Source organism: Doryrhamphus excisus, chromosome 14 (genome assembly GCF_030265055.1).
Source record: "Doryrhamphus excisus isolate RoL2022-K1 chromosome 14, RoL_Dexc_1.0, whole genome shotgun sequence".
In the NCBI taxonomy this organism is placed as follows: domain Eukaryota; kingdom Metazoa; phylum Chordata; class Actinopteri; order Syngnathiformes; family Syngnathidae; genus Doryrhamphus; species Doryrhamphus excisus.
Window position 1 is genome coordinate 7,672,991 of NC_080479.1, and position 22,408 is coordinate 7,695,398.

At 47.5% G+C, this 22,408-nt stretch overlaps 1 protein-coding gene across 1 annotated transcript in view; it reads left to right on the plus strand.

Annotated features, from left to right (window-relative positions):
- pag1 (phosphoprotein membrane anchor with glycosphingolipid microdomains 1) overlaps window positions 1-22,408 on the plus strand; it is a 29,463-nt gene extending 7,055 nt beyond the window's left edge. The window contains exons 2-8 of the mRNA XM_058046874.1: window positions 10,509-10,752; window positions 10,851-10,908; window positions 12,539-12,635; window positions 12,811-12,977; window positions 13,049-13,450; window positions 19,189-19,251; window positions 19,540-22,408. Of these exons, the coding sequence (XP_057902857.1) occupies window positions 10,559-10,752; window positions 10,851-10,908; window positions 12,539-12,635; window positions 12,811-12,977; window positions 13,049-13,450; window positions 19,189-19,251; window positions 19,540-19,869 (1,311 nt within the window). The 5' untranslated portion in view covers window positions 10,509-10,558 and the 3' untranslated portion in view covers window positions 19,870-22,408. The remainder of the gene's footprint in view (window positions 1-10,508; window positions 10,753-10,850; window positions 10,909-12,538; window positions 12,636-12,810; window positions 12,978-13,048; window positions 13,451-19,188; window positions 19,252-19,539) is intronic.

Here is a 22,408-nt window from a genome sequence, read left to right on the forward strand (position 1 = left end):
CGGGTACTCCGGTTTCCTCCCACATTCCAAAAACATGCTAGGTTAATTGGCCACTCCAAATTGTCCATAGGTATGAATGTGAGTGTGAATGGTTGTTTGTCTATATGTGCCCTGTGATTGGCTGGCCACCAGTCCAGGGTGTACCCCGCCTCTCGCCCGAAGACAGCTGGGATAGGCTCCAGCAATTCTGGCCAGGAGACATTAGATTGCCACACGGAGTCAGCCGCCATGGCATGCCCGACATGATAGAGTGCAAAACAAGTTCTCCTCCCATTCCGTGTGGAAGTGGTAATTTGGTGCCTTCTTTGTCCTTCTTTAAACCGTTCATAAAGTTCAGAACACAGTAAAGAAATTGGAGCCTAACTAGTTAGCCTGCAAGCTTGCTAATGTTTAAGCCATAGCCGTCTCTTGCGTCCCTGCCTCTCGCCCAAAGACAGCTGGGATAGGCTCCAGCACCCCCGCGACCCTCGTGAGGAAAAAGCGGTAGAGAATGAATGAATGAATGAATGAATTTTTTACATCTAAAACGTATATAAATTCTAATATAATTATAATAATATAACAATTCTAATGTAATTATTCATTCATTCATTTTCTACCGCTTATCCTCATGATGGTCGTGGGGGTGGGGGGTTGGAGCCTATCCCAGCTGTCTTCTGGCGAGAGGCGGGGTACACCCTGGACTGGTGGCCAGCCAATCACAGGGCACATAAAGACAAACAACCATTCACACTCACGTTCATACCTATGGACAATTTGGAGTCTGATATAATTATAAAATAAATATATTTCATAAACGATTTACTTTTTTACAGTCACTCCACATGCAATATAAAAAAAATGGATACTATTGTGACGATGAATGGACCCTTCCAGCCCCGCTTGGTGGCGTATTCAACAATAATTAGGCCTGGTTTTGACCCGCACCGCCATCTTGGCCCTGCTTTTCACTCGTCGGCAGCCCTTCTGTTTCATTGTTCCTTTTGATTGCACTAAATGAGAAAACGTCTCCCTTGTCGGCGGGCCGGCTCACAATAAACTTAGGCTAAATTCGGCTTTTGAATGGAGAGGGGAATTCCTCCCATTCTCTTCCATACATACGCGTACTCGCAGCATCTTGCGGCCTTGTGGCAACAAACACACCCCGGCTGTAAAGTGGTGAGTTCAGTGCCTGAGTCAGGGCAACTAAATGAGGCTTGGGGACCGGTCTCTATCCCGCCTTGCTAGGTCTATTCTTAGCTACTCTGCTGACACACAACACAGCAACAAAGTATTTCTAGTATTTTACTAGCACTTGTTCTACACCATAAGTACCGTAAGTATTGGGACAGGGGTCTCAAACCCGCAGGACACTAGTTTGAGGCCCCCGCCTTGATATGAAAGTTTAATGTCAGTGCGGCCCGCGCAAGTTTGATATGGATGCTGTATGGTATCATGTACCCAGAAAAAATGATTACGTTTGATTAATGTTCATGTTAAAGGTTAAATAACTGTTAATAGTTATCCTCCCTATCCGTGTGGAAGTGGTAAGTTTTTGGCTATTTAAGTTTCAAGGAAATAACCTGAAGGCTACCGTTTAGGTCGCTAGCTCTCTAGTTTGCGAGTTAGCATGTGTCTCAAGACCCTGCAGTTGCGCAATATGTTGTAAATAAAAAGAGTATAAATGTGACTATAGTCGTGTTTTGTCATGTCTGCAGGGCTCTAATAATGCTTTGTTCATTTTAATCTGAAAAAAATAATTTGTCTACCCACCAACTATATGCGGTTTCTTAAGTTTTTATTATTTGCCGTTTTATTATTATTATTATATTTATTTATTTATTACTGATTGATTGATTTTCTTTATTCTTGATTTGTTTATTTATTTTTCATCTTATTTTGTGTAGAAAAATAAAAATGAAGATATTTGAGAACAGTGGAATGTTTTATCAGAGCTTTTATTGTAGAAAATCGGAACCAAAGCACTGAAAAAGTTTGTATATTTTTCTGTTTTTAATAAATGCGTTTTTTTTTGTGGAAAACCTGATGGGGCCCAGCCTTGCCCAGACCCTAGCTCCAGTGGCCCCCAGGTAAATTGAGTTTGAGACCCCTGCTTTAAACATTGAGAAAAGTTTTTAAGACGACCCCCCCCCCCCCATCCCTCATATTGTGTGTATCAATAGTATTCCCCACTTAGGGTGGCCTTGCTGTTTTGCTCCACTGAAAGCAAAGCTTCTAAGACACCAGCTCAAGCAGGCCAGCTGTTTCCAGCTGTTGTGCTGCTGCCGGACCTACGCAATACGTTTGTCCACTACCCAGAAAGCAATGCAGCGATTGTAACCCCCGTCGACAATCCCTAAACACCCACCGCCGCCGCCCCCCACCCCGTCTCATCCCCAAACAATACCAGCGCTGTTCCAGAAACCTCACAACACATTTGTCGCCTGAAGTCGGGGCCGCTGTCGTCTCGCGTTCAGTAACGGCCAGAAACAAGCGGAGAGCCCGCATGCGCTTCACCGAGGCAGCCGAGCGTGCAGGTTTTCCATCAACGGCAGTCCCGGAAGAATGTTCCAAGCTAATGAGTCTTTTTCAAGCTACGTCTGCACGGATAAACACATTATCCCCGCTTGGGTCCAGAAAGCCATTCATAGGCTGCTGTGTCCATGCCAACACTACAGGTGGCGCCCTTGTCTCTAAGACCCAAGAAAGCCATTTCCGGAAAAGGGACAATAACATTTAACATTTAATAAAGTTAATTCATTCATTCATTTTCTACCGCTTTTCCTCACGAGGGTCGCGGGGGGTGCTGGAGCCTATCCCAGCTGTCTTCGGGCGTAAGGCAGGGTACACCCTGGACTGGTCGCCAGCCAATCACAGGGCACATATAGACAAACAACCATTCACACTCACATTCATACCTATGGACAATTTGGGGTTGCCAATTAACCTAGCATGTTTTTGGAATGTGGGAGGAAACCGGAGTACCCGGAGAAAACCCACGCATGCACGGGGAGAACATGCAAACTCCACACAGAGATGCCCGAGGGTGGGATTGAACCCTGGAACCCTGGTCTTCTAGCTGTGAGGTCTGCGCGCTAACCCCTAGATCACCGTGCCGCCCTTGAATAAAGTTGTAGAAATAAAAAAAATATTAAAAAAATTGAATGTCCGTGTACACAACAGGTGGCGCTGTTCGCCTTCACCACGTCAACATTTCTCGCCAACACATCAAAGAAAGCAGAAATAATGTAAGCCCACAAAGCAGAGTCTGTGCGTCGGCAAGGAGCTGTCGCCCCGGGTTACGTGGGTTGCTAGGGGATGGATGAGGCCACTGGCATCATCGTCATCGTCATGTGCTGCCTCGCATCCTAATTTCTTCATTCCTCCTTTGTAGCCGATGAAAGCAAGCGCGTGTGTGAAAAGGTTAGCCGCCTTTAGTTCCGCCCCGGCGGGGAAGAACTGCTGTGTCACCGTCTAAGGCTCAGCTACGGTCGCAGCGCTCGCCGAACGAATGCCGCTGCTGCACTGTTACGGCTATGATTATCACCATGACAATTGTTGTGATGTCGCCATGGCGATGTTATTGTTAAGATTGTGTTAGGGTAGCCTGGTGATGTATTGTCTTGCCGTGAGTGTGTCATAAATTCGGCGGGGGTGCCCGCTTCGTTGCTGGAGGCGCCAGCGACAGAGGATATGTCTGGCAGCTGTGTCAAGGATTACAGTAAAATTACAACACACTCAACTTTCGCCAAAAAGAAGCCATTTTTAGGAAAAGACGCATAGCAACAATGGAGGACAATGGACATTGTACATGAGTAAAAATATTGACGTGCATGTAGTAAATGGGGCTGCACGGCGGTCGAGTGGTTAGCTCGCAGGCCTCACAGCTAGGAGACCTGAGTTCAATCCCACCCTCGGCCATCTTGTTTCTTCCCATATTCCAAAAACATGCTAGGTTAATTGGCCACTCCAAATTGTCCATAGGTATGAATGTGAGTGTGAATGGTTGTTTGTCTATATGTGCCCTGTGATTGGCTGGCCACCAGTCCAGGGTGTACCCCGCCTCTTGCCCGAAGACAGCTGGGATAGGCTCCAGCAATTCTGGCCAGTAGACGTCAACAATGCTCCATTATTGAGACATTAGATTGCCACACGGAGTCAGCCACCATGGCATGCCCGACATTCATTCATTCATTCATTCATTTTCTACCGCTTTTTCCTCATGAGGGTCGCGGGGGTGCTGGAGCCTATCCCAGCTGTCTTTGGGCGAGAGGCGGGGTCCACCCTGGACTGGTGGCCAGCCAATCACAGGGCACATATAGACAAACAACCATTCACACTCACATTCATACCTATGGACAATTTGGAGTGGCCAATTAACCTAGCATGTTTTTGGAATGTGGGAGGAAACCGGAGTACTCGGAGAAAACCCACGCATGCACGGGGAGAACATGCTAACTCCACACAGAGATGGCCGAGGGTGGAATTGAACCCTGGTCTCCTAGCTGTGAGGTCTGCGCGCTAACCACTCGACCGCCGTGCCGCCCCATGCCCGACATGATAGAGTGAAAACAAGTTCTCCTCCCATTCCATGTGGAAGTGGTAATTTGGTGCCTTCTTTGTCCTTCTTTAAACCCTTTGTAAAGTTAGAGAACAGAGAAAAGAAATTGGAGCCTAACTAGTTAGCCCGCAAGCTTGCTCATGTTTAAGCCATAGCCGTCTCTTGCGTTCCCTGCTGTGATTCAGTCGCCTGCCCATGACCGTTGAGCAATGTGGCGTAATCAAAGAATGACAGGAGTGTAGAGGTGACTATAGGAGTGTTATTTCATGTCATAAACAGTTGTCCAAATATTCCATTTCCTATTAGGAATATCCCATTTAGAGTTCCAACACACATGCAGCGTTCTCTTTGTCCACTTTGTTTGGGTCTTGTTTTGAAATATCAATTCCACAATAAGCGCTTATTTCCTTGCCGTAATCCAAGCCCAAAACGTAATGGAATTAAGAATACTAAGTACAGGTTTGTCGCCTATAATAACTGTAGGATTAGCGCCTGATTACTGCAGTGTAGACGTTTTGATAGGCTTATCTGTTCTCCAGGATATTGGAGATTTGGGCCTGCAAAGCCGCTAACGCTTGCCCACTCGGCGGGCGTGTACAGGCATAACTTCGCATGTGTGAATGTGTCCGAGTGTGCGTGAGCTTTTTTTTTTTTATTGCCGTTTAAGACCCAGCTGTTAAATGAATGGCATTAGGCTGTGTATCATGGCAGCCTTGTCTACCTCTATGTGCGCTTTAACGTGTTGCTGCTGAACTGTTGGTCCTGCGTGTTACACTTGCGGTGCTGTTGTTTACATCAGCAACATTATTGCCGGCTGAGCTTTTTCCCCCTTTTTTACAACATTGCTTCTGTTGCTGCTGTGTTGTACAATATCGTACTCGGTCAGAAACAGCCATGTGATCAACGAGAGCAAGACGTCAATATAAACCTGAGGCAAACCACAGGAAGTGAGCGCTCGCTTTCTTTGTGCCAAGCTTTGAAATGTAGCAACTGTCCTGACCCATTTGTGGACCCCCACTTCCCATCATCCTCCTGCCGGACTTGGGTAATCCGCCAGCGACCCAGAAAGTCCCTCCCAGAGCAGGTGGCAATGTGGGCCGCCGGACTGTAGCCGCCCAACAATGGCGTCCCGTTGGCCCGGAAAGTGTTAATAACCACAGCAGGCGGGGGAAATAGCGCTTGAAATCAGTTCCAAGAAAAGCGGTTGTTGACATTGGACAGCGTCCACTACTGGTCTGGCATGCATATTACAACCCGGTTATATATTTGTAAAGATATGATTACATATTTTCTAGAAGAATTAGCAGCAGGAATATGAAAAGGCAGCTTTTGGCTTCATGGTCTTTGCATCCAGTAGTTCCTTTTGGTGGGCGGCAGCAGGACCAACAAGCTGCGCCAGTCCCTGGGGGGCCGTTTTTTTTCTCCTGATGACACTCGCCAGTTGGTCGCCATCGCTCACACACCCACACACTAAAGTACACACCCCACACCCGCCGGAAATATGATGTTGCGTAGGATTATGGCCACCGGGGGTGCTTGTATGTTTTGGGGAAATTGAAGGATTTGACCCCACGGCCGCCCAATCCAGGTTTCCTGGAAATCTTGGTTGCGGGATTACCCAGGGACTTTTTCTTTTTTTTTTTTTGTTGCTGTCCAAGCAGCTTAAGGCCAAGTCTGTGCAAATACCCCCCCCCCCCCCCCCAGCCTCCCACTAACTCCCATTATCCAGACCTGACATGATTTTTATGTCGCTGATGGACCCCCAGCACCTTCCTCGTGTCGTCAAGTCGTAAAGACGAGCCGTTAGTAATGTCCTGCGACGTGTTTCGTTATTCCACCAGGAGACACCGCCGTCTGCACTGGAGGGGTCGTAACTAGATCGAGACTGGGCGGGTGATTTCATTTCTAATTTCACCCTGGGAAAGGGTGTGTCTGTGTGTTCCAGTTCAAACTCTAATGTTACGTGAAGAGTTCTGGGCAGACACACCTATTGATTTTTGGTAATATCAGCAAGGTCGCATGTCGGCCATTCTTCAATCGATGTTCTTTCAGCTTCACTCTTTGAATACGCAATCTTTGAGGTACTTGAAACCAAGGATCAGTCCATAAGATCATGGACATGAGCGTGGTGAGTTTTGTCCGAACCTCCCGGAATCAACGTTCTTTACGTTTAACCTCTAAATGTTCAAGACTAATGGAGGTTCCGTGTGAAGGCAAGCATCCGTTTGCTTTTAAAGGCTTCCCCAGCCCAGATTTAGGAGCTAACTGAAGCCAAAGGTCAAAGATCAGTCCATAAGACGGTAGGGATCCGTGTTGTTGGACGTCATGTCATATAAGGACAAGGACAAATCCACTAAAGTTATTTTCCAACAAGGAACTTCAAGGGTGTTGGAAAAAAAAATGAAAGACTGCAATCATCCGCCAGCCCCCCCCCCCCCCCCCCCCCAACCCCCATTTCCCGGCTGGAGCGTGCAATGGGATGGATTTTACACAAAATCTGAAGATTGCCGTCGGAGGGTTGTCTTCACCCCCCCCCCCCCCCCCTCCCCAACACACATGGTCCCACCCCACCCCGTCCAACCCCCATCTGCTGTATCCTGATTGTGTCCATTGGAGCGCCTGCAGGCTTCCATATTTTACCATATCCTTAGGAAGGACGTGTTGAATCACGTTGGAACCAGAAAACGGCATCTGAGAGCAGGGGAGAATGTGTCTTGGGGGGGGGGGGGGGCGTGTCTCTTGGCACCGGCTGACTTTTCCATGCCAATGTGCTTCTTAATTGACGGTGATTGACATTGAGATGTGGCCATTTGGTTCTGAGCAGCCAGGAAATAGTCATATGTGTTACCACTTCTTCTCCATTTCTGGCTCTATGGTTATCATCACTTTTTTGGTCATCACTTTCCCAAAATAACCAAAAAAGGGCTTTTAAGGCACATTTTGGATTGAATTCTAGATGATCTGTACACACACACACACACACACACACACTAGCATGTGGACCTCTCCATCACATCCTCCAGTAAAGCGGTCCAACATTAGAGAAGAGGGCCGGACCCCCTGCCACGTGCCCCATCTGGGTCGTTTAACAGAACCCCAACCCCCACCCCCATTGTTTCTTTTGAAGGTGGATCACATTTCCATTTCAACACACACACACACACACCTATTGGTCACATAGCTGTGTACCATCATCCTGTTGCGGCTCAGATCAGCGGTAATGAGCCCAGGTGGAGGAAGTGTCCCATCAGGGTCCTAATGGAGCCATGTCATCTTTTCATCTTCACCAAGCTAGCATGCATCCTCTCCTCCTCCACGCTAATCCATGTACAGTAGGTCGCTATTGAGGATTGTGTGTTTAGCTTCAGAGGAGGACTAGCGCACACCAGCTCTTTTGTCGCTTCCTCCCCCCTCCTCCAAGACGCCCGGGGGGTCAGCAGTTCAATCGCCGTGCTTGCACCCACCCCCCTCCATCCCATCCCGAACCACCATCAGTCTGCAGAGAAAGGTCACGTCACGACAGTCCATTTCGTCTGTTTTTTTTGTTGTTGTTTTGGTCGATTGCAGTGGCTGTTCTGATTTGCATATCTGCATCATCGTCATCATTATCATCATCACACGCCCAACCGCTTTGTCTCATCGCCGCCGTTTGCACAACCGGCCTTTTCATCGTTAATCATCTGACTCTTTCTTTGTTTTGTTTTTGCTTGATAAGTCAGTGGTCTCTCAGTTATGTCTCAGTGGTCTCTCAGTGGTCTCTCAGTTATGTCTCAGTGGTCTCTCAGTTATGTCTCAGTGGTCTCTCAGTGGTCTCTCAGTTATGTCTCAGTGGTCTCTCAGTTATGTCTCAGTGGTCTCTCAGTTATGTCTCAGTGGTCTCTCAGTCATGTATTTCAGTTATGTCTCAGTGGTCTCTCAGTTATGTCTCAGTGGTCTCTCAGTCATGTATTTCAGTTATGTCTCAGTGAGGTCTCTCAGTGAGGTCTCTCAGTGTGGTCTCTCAGTGATGTCTCAGTGATGTCTCAGTGATGCCTCAGAGACGCCTCTCAGTGGTCTCTCAGTGATGTCTCAGTGGTCTCTCAGTCATGTCTCTCAGTGGTCTCTCAGTGAGGTCTCTCAGTGAGGTCTAAGTGGTCTCTCAGTGATCTCTCAGTGATGTCTCAGTGATGTCATCTGCCCAGGGTGAGGTTCTACGCTTCCCTTTTTTAAAAAAAGTAATTTTTTACAGAAGTGAAATACGAAATGAAGCGTAGAGAAAGCGATCAGATGTTTAGGCTTGGCAGACATTTATAGTCGCAGTCAGATAAGAGTAAGAGGAAATGGATGGCGATGATTGCCATGATTACTGTTATTATTATAATCATTAGTAGTAGTAGTAGTAGTAGTAGTAGTAGTAGTACTCTATTTTTCTTGATCTCATGTTGTGTACTGTGAAAGTAAAAATCCTTGTGTCGGTGGAAAAACATCAGCAGGCCAGGTCTTGGTGCGGGACAGGAAGTGTGTCGTGTGACGTGAGCGTCCAGCCCGGCCTTCCAGGTCGACCGTGAACTCGGATGCACTTCCTGCTTCAAATGAAAATGTCACAGAGACCAAAAGGACCAAGGTGTGTCGCTTTGCAGCACTTCCTGTGCTGACTTCAACTTGTTTTTCATTTGACCCCCCCTAGTGGTGAGAATCCACCATCTCCTATACCGCTCATCCTTATACGTAGCATGAACATCAAAAACATCAGCATAATGAATGAATCTGGGATCTAATCCAACCCTCGGATTGATAAATGGATGGATTAAGAGGCGTGTCCTGCTACTTTAGTCCGTATTTGGTGTCAGTAGTCGATTCTTGTTTACGTTGTGCAGCTCCTTTTTCCTGACTTTGGGAGGACAGATCAATTTGTCATCCTGCAATCATGAGCCCGGTGCACGGGAGGGGGTAGGGTTACCATGGCAACACCCACTCAACACTATATGTATTGCATAATACACAGCAGGGGTGCATGACAATAGATGTATATTCCATTACTCTTAACTTTATCCATCATCACAGGAGAAGACGCCACCTGCAGCTTAATTGTCGCCATAGTGATTCTAATCCTACAAAGGGAGAGTGTTGCCATGGCGATGCAGACGTGTCAGTACTCTGGTTTACACCACTGGGACACCCCTGGAACATCTTCATGAAGGGAGGACGTGTCCTCTTGCTCGGATCGATGGAGACGTGGGATAGATTACGTAGCTCATTACGGGCCAGATGCGCACGCCATCACGTCCTGTCCCAGAAGGGACGCCCTGGCTGTAGATGTTAGCGAGGCAACTAGGCGCAGCAACTCAGTGTAACCTCAGTGTCAAGGTAAGGCTCCATTTATGGTGTGAGTAAATATTAAAGTAGGAGTTGGAGATCATTGGCTAGTTTTGCCCGCAATAAGCTTCCGTCCCGGTGGATGCCGCAGTGGAGAGCAACCCACTACGCCTCCATTTTTTGTTGTTTTTCCACCTGTGATAAGAATCCGAGGCTAAAATACCCTTTGGTAAAAGATGTGAGGAGGTTGCTGATGTTGACATCTGTGGAAGGGTCACTGCCGCAGCCTCCGCACTGCACTGCAGGCAGAGAGCTGATCTCTGCTGCCCCCTTGTGGCCACAACATGAGTGGCAGGCAATAGTAGTATTTTCGTCCATGTTTGCTTGCAAATTGCATTTCAATTCCACTTTTGTTTCCCATATTGGCCAAAAAGACCAGGTATATTTTTTGTAATGCGCCTGTATAAGCTTGTAATGTGTAAAGTATTAAATTAAACAAGTTTAATGCAATGAAGTTGTTGAAACATCTGAAATATATAGTCAGGGAAATAGTAGGACTTGATTTCAGTGTGTACATAAATAATTCATACATAAATAATAATGACAAATAATCAAATAAATGATGTTTTTATGAGCTATATAAAAATAAAATAAAAGTTTCTTCTCTTTCCAGGCGGCGCCTCCAGTCCGATGTCCTGTCCTCCCACCACGGTGTGATGTGTCATGGCGCCGGTGCTGACTGGAGTGTGGTGGGGGCCGGAGGCGGGCGTGGTCTGGTCAGGGGCGGCGGCTGCGGGAGGCGGGGAGGCGGCGAACCTGCCGGGCGGCGGGCAGCTGCTCCTGGCGGTCACCCTCAGCGCCCTGGCCGCCCTGCTGCTGGTGTCCGTGGTGCTGCTGCTGTGCACGAGCTGTCAGGGGTGAGGCGCAACACGCCCACGACGTCCGATGATGAAGAAATGATGCATTTGTAACCACGGCAACGCTGACTTTTGATGGACGCTGTCTTGGTTTGCAGGCAGAAGAAAGCAGTCGGTGGGCCTCCTGCAGGAGACCGTGTGGACCTCATGGATGGAGTGAGTTCACGCCTCCCTTTGAAGGCAACACAGCTGCATATGAAACAATAATAATATGAAACAATAATAATAAACAATAATATGAAATAATAATAACAATGGTGCTCACTGTTACGGCATTACAATCAAAGCTTTGTGTAATGTAGTCACCTTCTAAGAAAATACAATAACATAAATCAGTATTTTGCCAATTTAAAATATTCTATATTTTCTACATTTAAAAAACAAATTTCTTGTATTGAATTTAATTAGATGAATTTTTCAACACTTGTAATGATGGATTTATGATGAGGAAGCTCCAGCGATGAAAAGAAAGAGTTAAAACGCCGCAGTTTGGTCCTAAAATAGTCAAAAGATGACCTCATTGACGGTGGCGCTGCTATGAGGGGTTGTGGCCACCGGGTGTCGCTGTTGATGAACCAAGCGCGTCCGTCCTCATTTGAACCGGACAGTATGAGAGCTTCTCAGGGTGCTCGTTATCACGACTCCTGGCGGCCTTCCTCCCTGATTAGCAGACCCCCCCCCCCTTCCTCTTTTATCAACGTTCTTTAAAACGTCCACACATTTATTTAGAAAGAGGGGGAAAAAAATGTGTTTCAAAGCCAAATGATGAAGTCATATCATGCATGTGCCTTGACGACCGCAACGTATCCCTGGGGGCATCTTCTGGAAGGTGTGCACTTGTTATGGTAGCATACATGTAACCTACCTTTGATGGTAATGAAACAGTCCATGACTTAGGGCAGGGGTCTCAAACTCAATTTACTTGGGGGCCACTGGAGCTAGGGTCTGGGTGAGACTGGGCCGCATCAGGTTTCCCCCCCCCAAAAAAACCCCCAAAAAAACGCATTTATTAAAAACAAAAAAATAAAAAAAAAACTTCACTTTGGTTCCAATTTTCTACAAGAAAAGCTCTGATAAAACATTCCACTGTTCTCAAATATCTTACTTTTTATTTTTCTACACAAAATAAGATGAAAAATAAATAAACAAATCAAGAATAAAGAAAATAAATCAATCAGTAATAAATAAATAAATATAATAATAATAATAATAAAACGGCAAATAATAAAAACTTAAGAAACCACGTATGAAAATGAACAAAGCATTATTAGAGCCCTGTAGACATGACAAAACACGACTATAGTCACATTTATACTCTTTTTATTTACAACATATTGCGCAACTGCAGGGTCTTGAGACACATGCTAACTCGCAAACTAGAGAGCTAGCGACCTAAACGGTAGCCTTCAAGTTATTTCCTTGAAACTTAAACAGCCAAAAACGTACCACTTCCACACCGATAGGGAGGATAACTATTAACAGTTATTTAACCTTTAACATGAACATTAATCAAACGTAATAACTTTTTCTGGGTACATGATACCATACAGCATCCATATCAAACATTAAACTTTCATATCAAGGCGGGGGCCTCAAACTAGTGTTCTGCGGGCCACATTTGGCCCGCGGGCCGCGAGTTTGAGACCCCTGACTTAAAGGGTCCCTGACATGATTAATCAAGTTGAAATATTACGTCATGGACCCTTTAAGGCCCCACGCGTAGAACCTGTGAGTTCAAGGAAATGCACACGAAATGATAACGCTGACGTTTTGTTTGTCCCGTAAGACATCGGATAAGGAGGCCATCAGCCAATCGCCCGAAAGCCCCGTGACGGACGTGGGGGTCAGCAGCTCCCACAACGGACCTCGAACCAGCGGTACCAGTACGTCACATGACCTCGTTAGCTCTCTTCTGCCGAATGAGATGTTCTAAAGTCTGTGTGTGTGCGTGTGTGTGTGTGTGTATGTGTGTGTGTGTGCGTGTGCGTGTGCGTGTGCGTGTGCGTGTGCGTGTGTGTGTGTGTGTGTGTGTGTGTGTGTGTGCGTGTGCGTGTCCAGTCCTCACAGAAGCCAGCAGCCCCCATCCCTCAGAGGACATACCCTCCAGCCAATCAGAGCACAGGTCCTCCAAGTGTCCTCAGGACCGCGAGCTCCCCAGCATCCCGGCCAACGGTTCCCTGATCAGGGACGCGCCCCCACCTTCGTCAGGGGACAGCACCTACGAGGTCAGTGCTCCTTCAAGGAGGACCACGCCCCCTTGGGGGTTCTAGAATAACGTTCTCTGTCCTTCGTCCAGGTGGTGAAAGACATGGCGGCGACGTCCCGCGACATCAGCATCGAGGACTCCCTCTACGAGACGGTCAAGGAGCTGAAAGACCCCCCGAAGAAGCTGGCCCTCGCCAACGGTACGGCCGCCCCGTCGCCCCTCCGTGGCCCCCTCCTCCTCAACGGCCACGTCAGCCCCAGCACGGTGGAGTACGCCTCGGTGGACCGCAACAAGAAGAGCCGCAACAGCGCCGACCTGGAGGCCAAGCGGCGCTCTGCCGACAATAACTACAACGGCCGCGGCTGTGGCGCCACCCCCGCTTGCAAGGAACCCGACGATTTGCCCCCGCCGGTGCCGGAGAAGGTTCTGGATGAGAACGACAACCAGGCCGTGCTGGCGAACGGCGTTGGCGCGGTCCTGCACAACGGAAAGGTGAGGGCTGTTTCCTGCGGGCGGCGTGTGCGGCGCACGTGTGGACTGTTTGCCATTAGCGCTTTACAAGGTGCCAACGTGTCGGGGCGCCGTTTACGGCTTTCTTCTTCCCGGCTGGACACGGGAATTCAAGTGGGAACGCAGACGGGAGTTAAACCTTTCACCGTGTGCTCCCCCTTCGCCTCCCCCCTCCTGGGCTGCCGTTGTCTTCTGGAGGGGCTCGTCCCGACTCGCTCCATTAGTCCCGTTGCTGAAGGGTTTCACACCTCAGCGTGACGTCCATGTTTGTATCTGCCCCGCCTTTTTTGGCCGTGCGCTCTCTTCCTGTTGTTGAGAACTTGTTGGATTTATTGCTCAAACTTAACTTGTGGATGTTCTGCTGATAACCAAGCATCACGACTGAAGGATGGCCCAGACTGGTGGAGATGAACAAAGTTCTCTGTTGGTGTTTTCTAAAGGTTCAAGACCGCTGGTTGTTCTCTCTTAAGGGAAGCACGCAGTTGCTTTCTAAATCTGCTTTACCATTGCCCCTCTAGTCCTCTAGTCCTCTAGTCCTCTAGTCCTCTAGTCCTCTAGTCCTCCAGTCCTCCAGTCCTCCAGTCCCTTAGTCCTCCAGTCCCTTAGTCCCCTAGTCCTCTAGTCTTCCAGTCCTTTCGTCCCTTCGTCCCTTAGTCCCTTAGTCCTCTAGTCCTCCAGTCCCTTTGTCCCTTTGTCCCTTAGTCCTCTAGTCCTCTAGTCTTCCAGTCCCTTCGTCCCTTCGTCTCTTAGTCCCTTAGTCCTCTAGTCCTCCAGTCCCTTTGTCCCTTTGTCCCTTTGTCCTCTAGTCCTCTAGTCTTCCAGTCCTCTAGTCCTTTAGTTCTCTCGTCCACTAGTCCTCTTGTTTTCTAATCCTCCAGTCCCTTCGTCCCTTAGTCCTCTCGTCCTCTAGTCCCTTCGTACCTTCATCTCTTCGTCCCTTAGTCCTCTAGTCCTCCAGTTCTCTAGTCCACTAGTCCTCTAGTCTTCTAGTCTTCTAGTCCTCTAGTCCCTTCATCCTCTCGTCCTCTAGTCCTCGAGTCCCTTCATCCCTTAGTCCTCTAGTCCTTTAGTTCTCTCGTCCACTAGTCCTCTAGTCTTCTAGTCCTACTGTCCCTTCGTCCCTTAGTCCTCTCGTCCTCTAGTTCCTTCGTCCCTTCGTCCCTTAGTCCTCCAGTCCACTAGTCCTCTAGTCTTCTAGTCTTCTAGTCCTCCAGTCCCTTAGTCCTCTCGTACTCTAGTCCTCTCGTCCCTTAGTCCTCTAGTCCTTTAGTTCTCTCGTCCACTAGTCCACTAGTCCTCTAGTCTTCTAGTCCTCCAGTCCCTTAGTCCCTTAGTCCCTTAGTCCCTTAGTCCCTTAGTCCCTTAGTCCTCTCGTCCTCTCGTCCCTTCGTCCCTTAGTCCTCTAGTCCTCTAGTTCTCTCGTCTACTAGTTCACTAGTCCTCTAGTCTTCTAGTCCTCCAGTTCCTTAGTCCCTTAGTCCTCTCGTCCTCTCGTCCCTTCGTCCCTTAGTCCTCTAGTCCTCTAGTTCTCTCGTCTACTAGTTCACTAGTCCTCTAGTCTTCTAGTCCTCCAGTTCCTTCGTCCCTTAGTCCCTTAGTCCCTTACTCCTCTAGTCCCTTAGTCCTTCAGTCCTTTAGTCCTACGCTTCCCGACGAAGACGGAACTGCTGATGCAGCATTATCTGGCTCAGGTGGACCTAATGTTGTGAGTGCATATGAGGACCCTCCAGTCCAGTCAGCAGAAGGTTTGCTGTCTACCCCCCCCCCCCACACCCCCCCCCCCCCATCATGGATACGTATAGATATGTGTATCTTTGCATATATTGTGCTGCATGTAGACCCCCTGGGGGCTGATTTAAGGTTAACCCCCCCAATGTTTCCTCCTCCCGTTTATGCTCACGTGTGACCAGGAGGTGATTTGTCTTGTCGGATAATTTGTGTGTGTGTGTGTGTGTGCGTGTGTGTGTGTGTGTGTGTGTGTGTGTGGCGAGAGCCAGCTGCCCACCGTGGCCGTGACAGTCAGTCTGGCTTCATGATGGATGATGCTGCGTCCAGCGATGCTTGCATTTGCCGCACACGCACCAGCATGGCCGTATGTAAAATGGCCGTATGTAAATGCCCTCAGGTAGCGCTGGTGCAACTTCACTAAATGCAAACACACATACTACCCCCCAGCCCCCCCCACCCACCCCCCGAACGCTAACACCGCCGCGACTTGTTGGCAGCCGTACAAGACGTGCGTGTCGCCCGCGGGCTTTGTATGCGAGCGGCACGAAATGAGTTTGACCCACCTGACGGGCTGCTGGGACCGCCGCCAGCACGGTCGGGCTTCCCGTCTCCGGGATGCAGGAATGCCTGTTTTGGCCGTTGGAAAGCACGAGATAATCCGGCCATTGTACGAGCGTACTGTATGCGCACGTGTCAGCGTGCACGTCAGCACACCTGAGTTGTCCGTCTCGCTTTAATCGGCTTACCGTCCCGCTTGTCTTTATGTCTCCTTCATACGCGTGAACAACATCCCATAATCCTTCCCCGTGCATACCTTATCACGTCCTCTAAAAAGGTAGCAAAAATCTCTCTGTGGCGGTCCAAATGTATCCGTGGCGGTCCACCGCTTATTATGAATGTATGGGAAACAGTGTGATCTAAGTTAGTCAGTGTTTGGCTACTAAATACGGTTCCTTGAACGCAACACTGGTGTGTCTCTCAGGCCCAGAGGGCGGGGTCACTCATCCTAATTGGACGCCCAATTAAATGGAAAGAGCCTGGAGCCGGTTGTATGTCAAATCTATAAAAGTAATCATGTGTCCAAATGGGCTTTATCCATAAGGTAACCGTATTGATCCGTGCATCACGCCGCCTGATGGATGAGGGCGCCGCCGCCGCCGCAGCGTTAAGCACCTCGTGCGGTGGCAGCTTTTATTTTAGGAAATAAAGAAATAAATCTTCCCCAAAGGCGGGGGAACGCTTGTCTCAGAGGCGTCACAATTGAAGGCGCGCCAATTAGTGCGATCTGGCGGGAATATCGAGCCTCTCGTTAGGCTCCCGAGGTGTTTTCCGCCGCCGTCACGTGCGCTTTGTGGATTCCATCGATCACCGAGGCGACGTGCACCGAGGCTGTCACCACCTATCGGCTTTGGCTCAATAACTCTCTCAATAAACGAGTACTTATGTGCAACATTAGCTTCGTGTGTCCCCCCACCCCCACCCCCCCACCCCAAGTCACAGCCTGGGAGGAGGTTGACGCCATTGATTGGTTAGCGAGGTCCTCCGCCGCCTTGTGAGAACTTGTCGATACGCCGTTGACGGCGATGCAGATCCATAGGCAAATGTGGCCTAATTGGCATTTCAAAAGTTAGCGTAGTGCATTGGAAAATGTGTCAAAACTGCTATGGAAATAAAACCACATCCCTGGAAGACTTAAAGAATACCCGTCAGTCATAGACCTGAACTTTTCCGGGTGTTCTAAAGGTAAAGAAACAGCTAAAAAGAGGCGGCTGTTTTGTTTTTTGGAGCTGTTTTAATAGCAGTATTTCTAGGCAGGATAGGTGTGTCCCATAATATGCATTAATCACCTACCTCTTTTTATCTGTTTGTATATCTTTATAACTCACAGAAAAGAGAATGTAATGTCTCATGTAAGGATTGTGGATGATGGGCAATTTTTTTTTTTTTTAAGTGCAGTTTTCCTTTAATACCCCCCCCCCCCCGTCATCCATCCATCCCGTCTCCAGCACCAGTGCTCCGCAACAAAGTTCCATCAGACAACGAGGTCCATGTTACAGCTTGGAATGGTCTAGTCCACGTTACAGTTTAGGATGGTCTAGTCCATGTTACAGTTTAGGATGGTCTAGTCCATGTTACAGCTTAGGATGGTCTAGTCCATGTTACAGCTTAGGATGGTCTAGTCCACATGCATGTCCATGTTACAGCTTAGGATGGTCTAGTCCATGTTACAGCTTAGAATGGTCTAGTCCACGTTACAGCTTAGGATGGTCTAGTCCATGTTACAGCTTAGGATGGTCTAGTCCACGTTACAACTTAGGATGGTCTAGTCCACATGCATGTCCACAACTTAGGATGGTCTAGTCCACATGCATGTCCACGTTGCAGCTTTGGATGGTCTACTCCATGTTACAGCTTAGAATGGTCTAGTCCACGTTACAGCTTAGGATGGTCTAGTCCACATGCATGTCCATGTTACAGCTTAGGATGGTCTAGTCCATGTTACAGCTTAGAATGGTCTAGTCCACGTTACAGCTTAGGATGGTCTAGTCCATGTTACAGCTTAGGATGGTCTAGTCCACGTTACAACTTAGGATGGTCTAGTCCACATGCATGTCCACAACTTAGGATGGTCTAGTCCACATGCATGTCCACGTTGCAGCTTTGGATGGTCTACTCCATGTTACAGCTTTGAATGGTTTAGTCCACGTTACAGCTTAGGATGGTCTAGTCCACGTTACAGCTTAGGATGGTCTAGTCCACGTTACAGCTTAGGATGGTCTAGTCCACGTTACAGCTTAGGATGGTCTAGTCCACGTTACAGCTTAGGATGGTCTAGTCCACAGTCATGTCCACGTTGCAGCTTTGGATGGTCTAGTCCATGTTACAGCTTAGAATGGGCTAGTCCACGTTACAGCTTAGGATGGTCTAGTCCATGTTACAGCTTAGGATGGTCTAGTCCATGTTACAGCTTAGGATGGTCTAGTCCACGTTACAGCTTAGGATGGTCTAGTCCACAGTCATGTCCACGTTGCAGCTTTGGATGGTCTAGTCCAGGGGTCGGCAACCTTTACTATGAAAAGAGCCATTTCACCCACTTGCCCACTAAAGAAAAATAGCCTGGAGCCGCAAAACGTTGTATGTTTAAAACAACATTGGAGGGAAAAAAAAAAGACGAGTTGGAGTACTCTTGCTAGTACTGGAGATAAACTTTTGTTTTTAAATGAGCTCTAATTTATTTTTTAGAATCGTCAAATAACTCATTAATAATAATTAATAACTCAAATAACTCAAAGTATTACTCATTTCCCTTTATGTTAACCTGTCAGAGAGAACTGGATAGCATCCTGTCTGCTCATTCAGTCACCAGTCAGAACTCAGTCAGGATGCATTCATGGTCTCACACAAAGTTGGATTTTTGTAAACTCATAACAAAGACGTGCATTTTCACCACACGGGTGCTAAAAAATATTCAAGCATTGCAAAGGGAGCCGCAACAAAGAGGCTGGAGAGCCACATGCGGCTCTGGAGCCGCGGGTTGCTGACCCCTGGTCTAGTCCATGTTACAGCTTAGAATGGGCTAGTCCACGTTACAGCTTAGGATGGTCTAGTCCACATGCATGTCCACGTTGCAGCCTTGGATGGTCTACTCCATTTTACAGCTTAGAATGGTCTAGTCCACGTTACAGCTTAGGATGGTCTAGTCCACATGCATGTCCATGTTACAGCTTAGAATGGTCTAGTCCACGTTACAGCTTAGGATGGTCTAGTCCACATGCATGTCCATGTTACAGCTTAGGATGGTCTAGTCCATGTTACAGCTTAGGATGGAGCTGTTTTAATCGCAGTCTTTCTAGGCAGGATAGGTGTGTCCCATAATATGCATTAATCACCTACCTCTTTTTATCTGTTTGTATATCTTTATAACACACAGAAAATAGAATGTTCCTGTCTCATGTAAGGATTGTGGATCTTTTGTGTTGTCTCCCATCCAGCTCCACTCCCCCCCGTCTCCAGCACCAGGGCTCCACAACAAAGTTCCATCATCAGACAACGAGGTAAGCTGCTAGTCCCTTATTCCCAAAACCTGCGCTCCCCAGACGGCAGCACTTTGGCTCAAGGCGAGACGCCTAAAAATCCTGGTTGAAGATCAGAAAGTACGCTGTGGGGGGCGGGGGGGACCTAGTGGGGGGTACAAGTTGTAACCTAAATAAACTTTAGAAAGTAAAAGTGCTTTTATTCCGCCCTACTGGGAGCACGCCTGTAGTAGGAGTACTGTACCGTAATTATGGGGCCCATATGATGGAATTGTACCTGCAGCTTCATGAAGCTTGCGTTTCTTTCAGCCTTCAGCGTATTCGTCGGTGGACGGAACCAACCACGCTGGCGCCAACCCGGAGGACAAGGAGCACGACTACAGCAGCATCGCCGAGCTCAAAGGCCTCATCCCGGCCGGCTCCTCCAGCGACCTCTACGCCACCGTACACGATGTCTACGCCCGGCCGGGGGAGCCCTCGGCGGCCGGGGACGGCGCCGACCCCGGCTACGAGAGCATCCGCATCCCAAAGACTGGCAGCTCGGACGAGGAGCGCAGGGAAGGCGAGGGCGCCAAGGCCGAGCCCGACTACGAGAGCGTGGGGGAGTTGGGTCTGAGCCGGGAAACGTCTCGTCTTTGAGTCTTGTCCTTCTTTGTCGTCAGCACCTCCTTAGAGACTCTAGTCCACTTTCAGCTTGATGGTCTAGTCCACATGCATGTCCATGTTGCAGCTTAGGATGGTCTAGTCCATGTTACAGCTTAGGATGGTCTAATCCACGTTACAGCTTAGGATGGTCTAGTCCACATGCATGTCCATGTTGCAGCTTAGGATGGTCTAGTCCAAGTTGCAGCTTAGGATGGTCTAGTCCATGTTACAGCTTAGGATGGTCTAGTCCACACGCATGTCCATGTTGCAGCTTAGGATGGTCTAGTCCACGTTACAGCTTAGGATGGTCTAGTCCACGTTACAGCTTAGGATGGTCTAGTCCACATGCATGTCCATGTTACAGCTTAGGATGGTCTAGTCCATGTTACAGCTTAGGATGGTCTAGTCCACATGCATGTCCACGTTGCAGCTTAGGATGGTCTAGTCCATGTTACAGTTTAGGATGGTCTAGTCCATGTTACAGCTTAGGATGGTCTAGTCCATGTTACAGCTTAGGATGGTCTAGTCCACATGCATGTCCACGTTACAGTTTATGTTGGTCTGCCCCAACGTTGGTCTCATTAATCAAGCAGGGTGAATGTCGTTGGTACTAACGGTAGCAAACACCTCTCCTGTCGCCGACATATCTCTACGGACTCGATGCCAACTAAGTATCCACTCACGTGCTGCATTTCGAAGGATTCAGTTCTCATGACCTCGTAGGACCAGGTTCCGAGTCCCATCATCTGCATTCATGTTGTTGAAAATGAAGGTACGGTTCAAATGCAAAAGTTTGGAGACACTTTGTCATGTTATTCAATGGGATAGTGTCTTAGTACCTTTGTGTTCCAGCTCCCACTCGATCAGCCCCCGGGGAGGACCGCTTAAATCAGGCTTCGCTACACATCTTAAAATGCAGCCCGGTATAACTGGCACACAGCTTCACAATTCTCAGCAAGTATGTTTTGTGAAGGTTACACCTGTACCAGACAGTACAGTATCTTTAGGATGTCTGGTGGGATACGTAGTGGTCGTCTTTGATCACCACGTTTCTCATTTAGAAGAGAATACTTAGCCCACACAACTTTTGGCGGATTGTTTTGCTTATTTGAAGTATTTCAGTGTACAAAGTGGGGGGGATTTAGCCCATCATCCACAATCCTTATGTAAGAATTGAACACACATATTTTGTCTTATATAAAATGCTAGCGCTAATGCTTAAAAATAACCAAAACAATGCTGTAAGTATTACATGTTATCGTGAATGTAGCCGTTATGACATGCTTACAGCAAGGATATACAACCTTGTTGGCGGTTTGTGGAAGTGTTATAGTTTATGGCGAAATAGGTATGTCCCATTCTGTGCATTAATTAGCTGCCTCTTTTTATCTGTTTTTATACCTTTAGAATGCACAGAAAAGAGAAAGACGTGCGTTCACGTCTTACATAACGATTGTGGATTGATGTAGCGTGAGAGTAAAAGTATCTTTGTCGACAAAAATAAGCACTTTTGACCTCACGTTCCGATGTTTTCATCTTGCTCAGATTGCCGCATTGTGCAGTCGGCTGCTTTTCCATGCAGTCCGTGTCGACCTTCCATGTGAAAATTCCTATTTATTTAAGGCTTTATGATGACACGCACGCGTCTCCTCGTTTTGTGAGGGTTTTTGCGAGATTGTGAGATACGTGTTCTTTCATCGGCCATCGGCGATATCCGTGTGCCAATGTGAAGGAGAGAAAATTCCTCTTGGACTTTTAGAGATTTTGTAGCGCTTTAATAGAAGAGAAGAAAAAAAAGAGAAGATAACAATTGTAATGGTACCTTGATTTTTTCAGCTATGTCAGCTATATTCAAACAGGATCCATATACTCTTGTATTCTTATGATTATTATTCTTATGATTATTATTATCAAGGCAGACTACGTTGTGTACTTTGTTGTCGGTACATTGTGTCGTCGTCACTCCGTGAAAGCTATGGAGCACAAGGTTTTTCAAAATGTGGTACAGTATCATTTGTTTTCTTTAACCAGCTCGTGCACAATTTCAATATCTTAGCGCTTTTGTATGGTAGCACTACGCAGCACACGCACAGAGCACTACTTTAATCTGTGAAAGCTTTCCTGTACAACGTTGCTCCCATTTTTACTACTAGAAGAGCACTGATGGCCTTATTCCAAATGGAGAAAAACATATTGGTACATTGTGTCGGTACATTCTTTTTTTGTGGTACTTTTATTTAAAAAACAAAAAAACAAAAACTGTTTTGTGTAAATGTTGAGCGGAAAATAAATCCTGTACATGTTTTTTAGTGTGTATGTGTGTCTTCAAATAAATAAAAAGACATTCATCCTGAATTGACTGCTGTGAAATTTCACAAATTTTCCCAACTATGAGCATAAAGAGAATGTTTTTTGTGCAGTAACGTGGAGGTTTAGGAAATAATGGGAATTTTAGAGTCCTCAAAACATGAGTTAACACCCCCATAGTGACATTTACATTTGTATTACCAATGTTCTGTAGTAGATTAAGACA